Here is a 13,696-nt window from a genome sequence, read left to right on the forward strand (position 1 = left end):
CACATTCTCCATTCATGTGTATTGTGTTTTTACTTCCAGCTATCCTAAATGACATTCCTCCTATCTAAAATAAACATTCTGGATATCTGAAACAATATTCTTACTAGGAAAAACGAGAGTTTCTGATATCCAGAATCCAATTGTTTCTAGTTATAATTTTCATTTCAGATATTAGCAATGAAAAAACATTTCAGATAGCTACAAAATCATTTCAAACATCTACAATATTTTTTAAATAGTAACAATGTCATTATAGATATCCACAATGGGATTTCTACTAGGAACAATGAAGTTGTGGATATCCATAACTGCATTTTTTCCTATCAGTTATGACAAGCCTTTTTTTAACATTTAATAGCTTGGTAGATATCTGTAATTCTATTCCTCCTAGTCAAAATGAACATTTCAGATATCTGAAATGACATTCTTACTAGGACAAATGAACATTTCAGATATGATTCTTACTAGGACAAATGAACATTTCAGATATCTAAAATGACATTCTTCCTAGTAAAAATGAACATTTCAGATATCTAAAATGACATTCTTACTAGGACAAATGAACATTTCAGATATAACATTCTTACTAGGACAAATGAACATTTCAGATATAACATTCTTACTAGGACAAATGAACATTTCAGATATCTAAAATGACATTCTTACTAGGACAAATGAACATTTCAGATATCTAAAATGACATTCTTACTAGGACAAATGACGTCACTTTCCCCATTCATGTGTATTGCGTTTTTACTTCCGGCTATCCTAAATGACATTCCTCCTATCTAAAATAAACATTCTGGATATCTGAAACAGAATTCTTACTAGGAAAAACGTGAGTTTCTGATATCCAGAATCCAATTGTTTCTAGTCATAATTTCCATTTCAGGTATCAAAAATCATTACTAAAACAAACTAATCTAATCACCCGCGTGTGACCCATAATGCTTAGCGACTCACATTCCGTATTTAACACATTCAGCTTCGTTAACTCCGTTTTCTCCATGGGTTGTAATGGCATTAGCGGTCATTTACAAGAACAACCTAATTTAAAATCCGCCCTGTTTTTGGATTTTGGTAATTCCTTTTTTTTTTGTATTTTTCCTTCTGAATGCAAGTGCCCCTGACTGCAGCCCGCAGATCGGGGCGTGCCTCAATGTGGGCGGAGTCAAACGTTTGACTCCGCCCACTGTGCAGCGCTTCAGTAAAAGCCTTGTGTATTGTAATGTACTATTTAGTATATATACCTTGTGTATTGTAATGTACTATTTAGTATATATATCCGGATTAGTTTGTAAAAGATGAGAAAACAACTAATTGTCATTATGGCCAGCTAAACTGAACAGTGAAGTGGAGTTAGCATTTAATATGGTGCTTCTAACTATATTAAAGCAGAAACAGCTATGAAAAAGGTTCATACATTTGATTGATTTAGACATTCCTATTTTTAACTTGTGAAATGTCTTATTGTATGTATATTTTGCCAGTAATATTTACCTATCATGCATTTATTATGCCTATACCTACACTATATATCCCATAGTTATCATACATCATATCTGTACTAAGACTAAAAGGTGTTCATATTTTATCAATATTTATATTACTCCCATTATGCACTATTGCTGCTACTACAATTACCACACTGTTATTATATTCTGTTGATTATTACTTCATCTTGCCACTGCACTTTATCTGCTAATCCACTCTGTATTTACATTTTATATATTTTTAATTTTATTCCACTCTGGATTTATATTTGAATTTTATTTCAATGTTTTTTCCACTTCACTTATATTGTATATTTTACTTCTATTTTTTATTCTTAGTTTGTGCCACTGGACTACTGCAACAACGCAATTTCCCTTCGGGGATAAATAAAGTTGTCTATCTATCTAAAGCTATATTAAGGATAACAGAGACTGAAGTGATATTTGTGCCTATGACACTTCATAAAACATGCCTCACTCACTGTTAGGGTTTGAGGTGAGGTGGTTGAAGTGGTGAGACGGTGGACCCAAGGACGCAGACTTGATGTTTCAAAAAGGTATATTTCATAGCACATTTTATTTGTATAGCACTTTACACAACAGTCACAAAGTGACTGACATAAGAACACAAAGAATACTAAAAATATATATAAAAACAATACAAGTAAAATCAAGCAAAAACACAAGAAAAAAGATTAAAAGAATAAATAAAATAACACAAACAAAAGTGAACACAGGAGCACATACAAACAAAAGAACCAAAAACAGGACATGAGAAGAACCCAAACAAGAAAACCTCCTTAAAACAACTTACTGAGGAAACAGAACACAATTATCAAAACCATAACACGAGACAGACCTGTTAACACATCTCTTCAGATTATGTGGACAGAAAATTATTGCAGATCAAAACCACAGAACACCTGCAGCTGGCGTTTATCCATCATCTCTACACAAAACTCCTCATAGTCTGCCTGCACAGTAAAAAGGAAGAGAAAAGGCTCCCTGAGATCATGAATCTCTTCTTCATCCAGGTCTTCAGACATGTATAGCAGTTCCACTGCCCTCAAACCAGCTTCATGGTCCATGCTGATGACCTGGGGAAGGGAAAGTTCTCCCTTGAAGGATCTCTTGTCACACCAGCTTGCTGCCTCAAAGGTGTCCTTAAGTAGACAATCCTCCTAATCAAAAATAAAGAAAATAAATAATGAAATAATGAAATAAAAGTTGGAGAACACAGAAAACAGTGAAAGAAAAGCCCTCAACAGGTAACATACTCTGTTCCATTTTCCCAGCTCCGGCAAGGTCTCTGCCTCCGCTAGAAAGGAAACAGATTGCAAATGCAAATTGTCACTGGTCAACCTCACACATGATCTTCTGTGTTGGCCCCCAAGTATTTTTAATGACATGTATGGGTGTTGATGGACCACAAAAAGATTTTTCAACCACAAACACACCATGTTTACCATCAACACACTGACAGGCCAAAAATCTGTCCTTTGAAACTGTCGCAAAGTGGTGGGAATGCTTTCTCTTGCAGTGTGTTTTGAAGTTTTTTTTATTTAACTTTACCTTGCAATGAGGACAAGTGAACTTCTTTTGTGTTGCAAGCTGTGTGGGGGTGTCTTGGTGCCGAGCAGAGAACTCTGGACCCTGAGCCGGGGATACTGGGTGCTGTGTGGGGGTGTCTTGGTGCCGAGCAGAGAACTTTGGACCCTGAGCCGGGGATACTGGGTGCTGTGTGGGGGTGTCTTGGTGCCGAGCAGGGGTTGCTGCATGGGGCTCCTCCTCTTGATGAATTTTTAAATGCCTTAAAAACTGAAGTCTATTCACAATGGTTGCTGGACAATAGCAACAATGAAAATGTGTTGCCCCCCGACAAGCTAATCCACACTTAAACATTGTGAATTCTGTAAGAGAGGAATAAAGAGAACAAGATTCATGCTTTTGAAGAAAATCTAATGTAATTAATGTAATGAATTAATTATTTCTGTAATGTGCAAGATAGGCACCTTGGTGTCTTACGGATGCATGGCCTTTAATATGGTTTTCAACCATTATTTTTGCACCTGCGTACTTGCAAAAAGGACAGTGGAAATGCTCACTATCATCGGAATTTGAAACTGGTACGGGTACATCACCATCAAGGCCTATACTGATGTGTCTCTATAGGGAAAACAATAAACATTAAAAGGCAAAGCAATTAGATATTCACGAAACCGATTATGTACTCATTTTTCATTTCCACAACAAATGTCATGTCAAGGATGCTAACATGTACTATCTGAACACGGAAGAGCATCAATTGATCATTCCTGCAGATTAATTAGATATTGGCTATCAGATTGTCTAATGCAGTTTTTCTCAATTCCAAGAGAGAACGGAGGGACGAGACCTCAGCCAAATAGTAGCAAACTTACGAAAAAATCGAAGCAAATCTAGTGTTCAATGCAGCTAGAAAACCTCGCTGAAATAACAAAAAATCTAGCATGATTATTCAAGTAACTCCTGTGCTGTTGTTTTGTTTGTTTATGAGGTGAAATCCAGCATTGTGAGCCGTCATAAGCTGCTGAGCGGCAGTGCGCGCCCTCCAAACCAATTCTGGTGGGGAGAAGTGCCTTGACACACATCAACTATTGAGAAACACTGGTCTTGTGCTTATGAATGGCACCTTTATAAATCTGCTTAAAATCACAGCAGTAGGTTGTGCCAGATATAAATATTAAGTGAAGGTTTATAACCTTTTCGCGGCAACAGTAATGCAAATTATAAATTCACCTTATTTTGCCTCTCTGTACTTTATTCTATAACAAGAGCTGCTGTAACAAGTGAATTTCTCCACTGTGAGATAATAAAGTCTAATCTAATCTAATCTAATCTATACCCAGATTAGCTGTCCAGCCGTAATAACAGAGCCCACTATTAAGGTATGTAATGCAGATATATACAATCATAACTTATTTTAAAATAAAATGATTATACTTCCTTCCTTGTCTGTCACAAATATTGCAAAGTAACATGTTAAAACAGAATGAAAAACTTTGCTTACCTCCATGATGCCAGCTATTACTTCTTCTTCTTCTACTACTATTTCTTCTTCTACTATTTCTTCTATGTTGGTCTACTTTTTTTTCTGCTTGGGGCGGAGTCAAACGTTTGACTCCACCCCACATTGAGGCACGTTTTTCTAACTTCCGGTTCACGACACTCCAGTAAAAACGCTTCCGGTTAAAGCTATGGGTAACGTTGTGGCTGTAGATTTGAACACTGAGGGAAACAAAGGAATAAGATATTGTTAATATTCGAGACAACAGGTTGTATAGTTGTTTATAGAAGAGTGTATTACTATAATGGTATAATATATAACGTGAGATGAAACAGGCACACAAGTTTCAGCGTCGTGAAAGGTCGACAGCTGAACACTGCTGTGTTCCATTGTGTACCTCGTCAGCTAAATACAATTCAACAATCAGTTTCCACACGTTTCCCTCGGATGATCAACAACGGAAGAGATGGATCGTGAACATCAGAAGGGATAATCTCATCATCACTCCACACACTCGTGTATGCAGTCGACACTTTACAGCGCAAGATGTCAAAGAGCCGAGTAAGGAAGGCAAGAGGAGGCGGCTGAGACCCGGCGCCATTCCAGTTTTATTTCCGTGGAACAACTTTTCTCTTGGTGAGAGAAGACTTTCTGTGTGTGAACGCACAGCTAGAGAACCAGAGAATGTGGAAACTGGGGAACCAGATTGTGCACACGATCACGACTACTGCGTGGGTCCGGATCCTGCCGTTGTGGACAGTGTGCTGGAGGAAAACCAGAGGCTACGAGAGGAAGTCGCTCCACAAAGGCAGCAGCTGGAGCAGATGTCCCTGCCACGTTTCGGGATACAGCGATTTGTTGGGTCCGATGTGGACATTCGTTTTTTCACCCGGTAAGTACATTTGCTAGTTATCTTATACTTTTAGACCAGTTATATGGAGCCCCTCTTTAGAAGTGATAATAATAACGATAACAGCAATGACAATAATAATAATAATAATACATAGCCACGCTACATGCATGCATAGTCTATTCTTCTTAATAATAATAATAATAATGTTGTTGATGATGATAATGATGATGATAATACAGTGTCACAAGAGGAGCTCCATTATTTTATTTTTTATATTGGTGAAAATTAAAGAGCAGAGTTATAGCACAGGAGATGGTATATTACTTTCTGCTTATTGCTTACTGTAAACATCTAGCTTACATGTTGTCGACTGTGAGCAGGTCTGATTGTAAGGTCTGACAGCAGCAGGGTGAAAGGGGCTGCCCTGTACTGTGAAAATGTTAAGCATTTATTTCATAAGGTAACCCCTCAGTATAACTGAAGTTTGCAGGAGCTTCACCTGTAGAATCTACAGGTAGTAAGCAGCCAGGTGGATGGATCAGATGCAGATATCTGCTGAGAGTGAAACATCAAGGGGAAATGAGGGTTGTCTTCTTATATTTGGATAGACTGGTTTACTTGTTAGACTCCATGGACATGGAAATTAAAAATGTATTCTGAAATACAAATTAATAAGACCCCGGTCTAACAGGTGGTTGCTTGTAGCAGGAAGGTTTACTTCAGATCGCAGATGAAGGTCAAGAACACCAAAAGCATCATGCAATGGAGAGATACTGCAGGTCCTTTAGGCCTGTTCACAGCAGTGTTGATGTATTTATATTGTAGTTGTGTATATATATATTTGTATACACAACTTGTTTATCTATTCATATTTTTTTTACTTGTTTACTTTGAAATTGTACAGCTGTCTACAGCACTATGAATTACCCCACTGAGGCATAAATAAATGTCTATCTAAAAAAAATTTACAGTGTGTGGGGAAAAAATGACTGAATATCTGACTAATGTAGTTTGGTTAACATTTATCCTGCTTATCGTCATTTTCAAAATAATAAATAAAACAAAATGGAATGTCCCTCAGGTGAAGTTAGGTCTCCATCTGTTTCCAGGTTTGCATCTTATGACCACCTGATGCGGTTTTGGCAGGTCATTCAACCATCACTGAAATACATGGTCCGAGCGACCAGCTTAACTGCTGATGATGCTGGACGACTGAGTGCTCCCACGGTAGGCCTTATTTGTAATTATGTGATTTTCCAACTAGAGCACAATAAAGTAGTACAGCAAACCATTTATTTCTTATCTTGTGTATTTCACAGGGACAGGCTCTACACCCAATAGATGAGATGTTCCTGTTCCTGAACTACCTGGCCCTTGGACTGAAGCAGAGGGACCTGGCTGACCGCTATCAAATCCACCAATCTACTGTGAGCAGAATAATTCTCACATGGAGCAATTTTTTACTTTCTGTTCTGGGTGCACAGAGAATCTGGATGACACAAGAGAGGATCCGGGAGTACCTACCTGTAGAGTTCAGAGACTATGCTGACACCACTGTGATTCTGGACTGCACTGAGCTGAGATGCCAAACCCCTTCTTCTCCCTTGCTACAGAGTGAGGTCTACTCAAACTACAAGTCCCACTGCACCCTGAAAGGAATGATTGGTATAGCACCACATGGTCCAGTGACCTTTGTTTCTCCCCTCTATGCTAGTTCAATCAGTGACAAGCAGCTGTTTGTGGAATCAGGTCTTTGCAAGCTTCTCCGTCCAGACTCAGCGATCATGGTGGACAGAGGCTTCCTGATCGACAACTGTGTGCCCTGTAAGATGTACAGACCTGCATTTCTTTCAGGAAGACATCAAATGCCTGAGAGTGAGGTCAGGGAAACGCAGGCAATCGCACACCTCAGAGTACATGTGGAGCGTGTGATTCGAAGATTGAAAGAACACAAGTTATTTGATTCAGTCATTCCTTTGAATATGTTTGGTAACATTAATCAACTGTACATTGTTGCATGTCTCCTGCTGAACTACGAAAATCGCCCCTTGGTTAAGGCTTGGGCAAAGTAGAACAATCAAATCTGACATTGCAAGTGATTATTGTAGAATAGTTAGTCATTGAATGTGATATTGTTATTGCTGTTTTAAACATTTTGATGTAATAAAAAAGGCCATCTCACAGCCTTCCTTTGGGACACAAACGGTGGAATTTTAATTGTTTTGTGTTTATTTGTTATTTAGAATAGAATAGAATAGAAGTACTTTATTCATCCCAAGCTGGGAAATTTAGGTGTTGCAGCAGTACAGTCATTTAGCAGTTGTGCTTCTTAAGGTAGCAAAAAAAATGAAAAACAGTATAAAAATTTCAATATTTACAAGACTTATACAAGGAGATATTTAGCTATACACAGTAAGAGTGAGAATAGCCAGCGAATAATATAGTCCAGTGCAATGATTAGTAGTGAAGATGAGGAGTTTAACTGTGCAAGGTTGATCCAGTCAGTGCAAAAATTCACCAGTTACAACAGTCACTCATATGTTATCTCTGACACAATGATGATGAGTTAAACAGTCTTATTGCGTGTGGCAGGAAAGATTTCCTAAAGCGATCCTTGAGACAGCAAAGCTGTCTGAGCCTTTTGGAAAAGGAGCTTCGCTGTCTGTCCAGCACAGGGTGGAGAGGGTGGTCCGGGTTATCCAAGATAGATAACAGTTTGTTCAGTGTCCTCCTCTCCACCACTGCTTCTAAAGTGTCCTGTCTGCAGCCAATGACAGAGCCAGCCTTCCTGATCAGTTTGTTCAGTCTGTTGGTGTCACTGGCTGCAATGCTGCCCCCCCCCCAGCAGACCACAGATGAAAACAGGGCACTGGCCACAACAGACTGGTAAAAGATTTCCAGCATCTTGCTGCACACGTTGAACGACCGCAGCTTCCTCAGGAAGTAGAGTCTGCTGCAGGCCTTCTTGTACACAGCTGTGCTGTTGGTCTTCCAGCTCAGTCTGTTATCAATAGTCACTCCCAGGTATTTATATTCCTCAACCGTGTCCACATCACTACCCAGGATGCAGAGGGGCTGTGGAGCTGATCCCTTCTTCCTGAAGTCTAGCACCATCTCTTTGGTCTTGTCCACATTAAGCAGCAGGTGATTCTTACCCGCCCACTCCACAAATCCGTCCACCAGCCCCCTGTACTCCTCCTCCCGTCCACCACTTATACACCCAACAACTGCAGAGTCGTCAGAATATTTCTGAAGGTGACATGACTGAGTTGTACTGAAAGTCTGTGGTGTATAAGGTGAACAGGAATGGAGAGAGCACAGTGCCCTGCGGGGCTCCTACATCACTCATCACCACATCAGACAGGACACCGCCCAGCCGGACAAACTGCGGCCTGTCTGTCAGGTAATCAGCGATCCAGGAGACAGAGGACCCGCCGACACCCATCAGCCGCAGCTTCCCACTCAGTAAAGAAGGCTGGATGGTGTTGAAGGCACTGGAGAAGTCAAAGAATGTGACTCTCACAATGCCTCCACTACCATCCAGGTGCGAGTGAGCTCGCTGCAGCAGATAGATGACAGCATCATCCACCCCCACACGTGGCCGGTAGGCAAACTGCAGAGGGTCGAGAGAAGGTTTCACCAGCGGCCTCAGGTGGGCCAACACCAGCCTCTCCAGCACCTTCATCACATGTGATGTAAGGGCAACTGGACGGTAATCACTGAGGCCAGATGGAGATGACTTCTTAGGAACAGGAACCAGGCAGGAGGTCTTCCAAAGTTGTGGCACCTTCTCCAGGCTGAGGCTCAGATTGAAGAGGTGCTGGAGAACTGCAGACAGCTGGCTGGCACAGGTCCTCAGTATCCTGGGGCTGATACCGTCCGGGCCAGCAGCCTTGTGTCTGTTCAGTCTCTCCAGCTGTCTCCTCACCTGCCAGGCTGTTACAGTCAAGCCAGGGGAAGGGGTTGGGGCGGGGGGAGGTGTTATGGGTTGAAGTCCAGTCTGATCCAGTGGGCTCACTGTAGGGGGGGGAGGGGAGAGCAGTGGAGCAGTTGGAAGAGGGGGGAGGTGTGGGATGGCTGGGGTAGGGGCAGAGGAGACAGGGGCAGTCTGAGAGCTAAACCTGTTGAAAAAGGTGTTAAGCTCGTTAGCTCTCTCCCTGTTACCATCAGTCAGTCTGCCTCTCCCCCCACATCCTTTGATCTCCTTCATTCCAGACCACACCTCCCTCATGTTGTTCTTCTGGAGTTTGGCCTCCAGCTTCCTCTTGCAAGAGTCCTTACACTCCCTCAACTTGTCCCTCAGTTGGTGCTGCACCCTCCTCAACTCCTCCCTGTCTCCAGACCTGAAGGCTCTCTTCTTCTTGTTGAGTAGGGTCTTCAGGTCGCTAGTGATCCACGGCTTGTTGTTTGGGAAGCATCTAACAGTCCTGGAGGACATGACAGTGTCCTCACAGAATTTGATGTATTCCGTGATGCTGTCCGTCATATTGTTGATGTCCTCCCCATGAGGCAGGCAGAGTGCATCCCAGTCTGTGCAGTCAAAGCAGTCCTGCAGGGCCTCCTCAGCCTCCTGTGTCCACCTCCTCACTCTCCTTGTGGGCACAGGCTGCCGCCGGACAATAGGCACATACTTTGGTGAAAGTAGAACCAGGTTGTGATCTGACCTGCCGAGGGGGGGAAGGGCGGTTGCACTGTATGCTCCCTGTGCGTTTGCATACAGTAGGTCCAGAGTTTTATTGTCCCGAGTGGAGCAGTCCACATACTGAGTGAAGTCAGTCAGTGTTCTGTCCATGCTAGCATGATTAAAGTCCCCTGTGATTACCATGAAGGCATTTGGTTGCTGCGTCTGTAACCGGGAGACGACGGAGCTGATGACGTCAGCGGCGGCCTCCGCATCAGCTGATGGGGGAATGTAAGCAGTTAACACAATGGCTGATGTAAACTCTCTTGGCAAGTAATACGGCCGTAGCCCAACAGCCAGCAGTTCCACGTTTGGGTTGCAGAGACGTTCCTTGACACGGACGTGTCCGGGATTGCACCAACGTTCATTCACATAAAGCACAATCCCTCCTCCCTTCTTCTTACCGCTTTTAGCGCATTTACAAGCAGAGGTGGGTAGAGAAGCCAAAAATTCTGAAATAATAGTACTGTTACATGAGAAAAATATGACTCAAGTAAAAGTCAAAGCTAGTCATCCAAATAATTACTCTAGTTAGACTAAAAAGTACTTATAGAAAAAAACTACTAAAATACTGAGTGCTCTCTGAGCAACATCAGATATTCTTTTTAACTAAAAATCAATAACTGAAAGTGATGAAAAAAAATGAACATGAATAAAACATCATCACATTAAATCAGTCTTCATAAAACTGACGTAGTCATCAGCACAGTATGTTTGTTTTCTGAGATGGTCATGTGGAAGTCGTGTAACAAAACTGATTCATATTAATAAATGGCCAAAAAATAGAAGCAACAAGTGCATGCAATTGTAATGGAGTAAAAGTAGTGTTAATTTATAAGTATAATTGAGTGAAAGTAAAAAGCACACCGTTTTAAAACTACTATAAAAAGTACATTTTTTGTAAAAACTTACCCAAGTTAATGTAATGGAGTAAATGTACCACATTACTACCCACCTCTGTTTACAAGCAGTGCAAGCATCATAACTTTCAAGCCAAAAGCATGGGCAGATAAAAGTAATCAGTTTTCTCTTTTTTAGCTTGTAGAACTTCATCATCCCTGTAAATCCTCTGAATGAACAGGTCATCCTCAGTGTAGACTACAAAGTCGCACCATTCAAATCCACTTAATAAAAGTTGCCCCTGCACCTGCCAGTAGTAGGCATGTGATTTTTTTAACTGAAGTATGTCATCAGAGACCCTGAGGTAAGTGCAGTCGACATAGCTTCTGACATTAGGACACTTCACCTCTACCAGTCCAAATGCAGGTTCAGCTTTTGGGTCATAGATTAGACCATCTGGTGAAGCCCCAAGCCACGGCGCATCGGGATGAATGATGACGCCACATGGGTAGTGGTTGACGTCCCTCGCCAGACAATACTCCTCTATTGCCATAGGCTCCAGCTCAAAGCCTCTCTTCATGTCGGCAGTTTTGTAGCCTGACCGGGAGATTCGAACGGCCAAGCTTTCTGCCGATGACTGTCCTCTCACATGGCAAACTTCTCTGAAGCACATCACATGGATAAACAGTATATAATTAAACAGTATAATATATATATATATATATATATATATATATATATATATATATATATATATATATATATATATATATATATATATATATATATATATATAAACACTATACTATTATTAATCAAATATCAAATATTTTATGAGATCAATTCAGTATAACCTTCTGACCTGCCAAACTTCGGAGTAGACTTTATTCTTAATAAGTTGTTCACGCTGCTTGTTGGTTTGGTATCATCTATCATGTACTATGTACTCACTGCATCTATGCCTTCTCTTGTGCCTCACTGTTAACAAGCTGTGTGCTTTAAGAAGACGAGTGTGCATGTGTGCATGCTTATAAAGGGAAATTCAATGAAACAGACAAAGGAAAATAAATGAACTATTCTATGTGTAATGTATTACCGGATTCCTTCAGCCAGTCTTCTTGCTTTGGGTCTTGCTGATACTATCACCATCTGATTGGTCGGACCAGGTTTGAAGCCCTGTAAAGAAATGTAAAAGTTAAAGATGACGTTTTTGTATGTGTGTAACTAACAACATTATGTTAAAAAATTTGGATTTTTCACCTGAGTACGAGGTTTGTGCCACTGCTGTTCAGAATCTGTGCAGCTTTGTGTTGGGGGTACAGCTGTAAGTCCCTTCTGGCTGTAATCAGCAGACTGATACAGCAAGGCTGCAACATGATTGCACAGGGCAAGCCCAGCAACACATGAACACTGGTACGTCAGCAGCTCAACAGGTTTAGTGTCTTTGAGAACCACCTGTAAAAGAAGTTGACAGAAACAGTACCATGTGAAGTGTTTTATATCCATGCAGTGAATGATAGCCCTAAAACTGGTATGACTTATAAAAGCACAGCAACTAAAGTTGTTAAACTTGTTATATGTTTTAGCCAAATATTCTTATATATTAAAATACTGAATAGATATAAAATACTGAATTATTGTTGTCTAGTGTGCATTTCTGTAGTACCATTGACCTGCCAGGGGGCCTACAGATGGATATACGGTATTTACATTTGACTGAATGTTCATTAATATGCATCGTTTCCCCTTATTTCGTCTAAATGAAAAAAAAAAAAAAAAAACTCCTGACAATAAATGTAGAGCGCTACATAGTTCCCATCACATTAATAAACCAGAGTAGAAAATGCCTCTGAACGACAGACATTAATAGCAAAAATTACAGCAGCATGAAAACCCAGTACTGCAACTAACTGCCGTTTGAGGTCATATTTAATAAGTAAATTCTTCCCGCTGCTCCCATTTCCCTACACTCAATGAATGCGGCTTCTGGCTCTTTTTCATGGATCTGAAGCACTTTGCCCTCACTGTCACTTCTGTCTCACTCTTGTCGGAAACTGAGGAAGAGAAGCAGTAGTGACTTATTAGCAAATGGTGCTAACCGAAGAACACACAATATAAGTAGCAAAGCATTACTATATGTCAAAAACAGACCAAATATATTTCTGTGTAAAATGTGAGCGTAATATTTACTGTTCTTACTACACGGTGTCCTAATCACATTAACACGTTGACTAGCTGCCTGTCTTCTTATGATGCTACCTTCGAGCTGCCACTGTTAGCGAAACACTTACCTTCATAATCGTGTATAAAGTTGGTGATATACAACTTAAAGCCTTTAATCCGCTTGCTTGCGGACGTCGCCGTATGCTTCTGGAAAATCCTGTGGACATCGTCCACGTTGATGCGAGGCAAGTCTTGAAGACAACGGGTAAAAAACACCATATTAACCGCTTTGGCAGCTGTCAACCGGAAGTAGTTGGGCTGGCTTATCGTGACCAGGAAGAGACTGCGCATAAAGTCCATTCAGAAGGAAAAATAAAAAAAAGGAATTACCAAAATCCAAAAACAGGGCGGATTTTAAATTAGGTTGTTCTTGTCAATGACCGCTAATGCCATTACAACTCATGGAGAAAACGGAGTTAACGAAGCTGAATGTGTTAAATACGGAATGTGAGCCGCTAAGCATTATGGGTCACACGCGGGTGATTACATTAGTTTGTTTTAGTAATGATTTTTGATACCCGAAATGGAAATTATGACTAGAAACAATTGGATTCTGGATA

At 40.8% G+C, this 13,696-nt stretch overlaps 1 protein-coding gene across 3 annotated transcripts; it reads right to left on the minus strand.

The window, feature by feature from the left end:
* Nucleotides 1–2,051: 2,051 nt before the first annotated feature.
* On the minus strand, nt 2,052–4,659 carry LOC121639378. Of its 3 annotated transcripts, XM_041984566.1 has the most exons (6): nt 4,543–4,659; nt 3,506–3,659; nt 3,209–3,403; nt 3,066–3,145; nt 2,771–2,811; nt 2,052–2,674 (listed from the first exon to the last, which is right to left on the minus strand). In XM_041984566.1, the coding sequence occupies exons 1-6, from the start codon at nt 4,546–4,548 to the stop codon at nt 2,560–2,562; spliced, it is 591 nt and encodes a 196-aa protein (XP_041840500.1). In that variant the 5' UTR covers nt 4,549–4,659; the 3' UTR covers nt 2,052–2,559. The 3 variants fall into 3 exon arrangements, with proteins under 3 accessions (XP_041840500.1, XP_041840499.1, XP_041840501.1); XM_041984565.1 differs by having other exon boundaries at nt 3,066–3,403; nt 4,543–4,656; XM_041984567.1 differs by lacking the exons at nt 2,771–2,811; nt 3,066–3,145 and having other exon boundaries at nt 2,052–2,577; nt 3,188–3,403; nt 4,543–4,653.
* Nucleotides 4,660–13,696: the final 9,037 nt, after the last annotated feature.

The sequence above is a fragment of the Melanotaenia boesemani genome, chromosome 5 (genome assembly GCF_017639745.1).
Source record: "Melanotaenia boesemani isolate fMelBoe1 chromosome 5, fMelBoe1.pri, whole genome shotgun sequence".
Lineage (NCBI taxonomy): Eukaryota > Metazoa > Chordata > Actinopteri > Atheriniformes > Melanotaeniidae > Melanotaenia > Melanotaenia boesemani.

Bases quoted from the DNA above. Each gene is read 5' to 3' on its own strand.
- LOC121639378 (XM_041984565.1), bottom strand. The intron at 2,812-3,065 runs GTAAAGTTAAAT...TTTCCTTTCTAG, and splicing joins TCACTTGTCCTCATTGCAAG to CGGAGGCAGAGACCTTGCCG. The intron at 2,675-2,770 runs GTATGTTACCTG...ATTTTTGATTAG, and splicing joins AGCTGGGAAAATGGAACAGA to GAGGATTGTCTACTTAAGGA.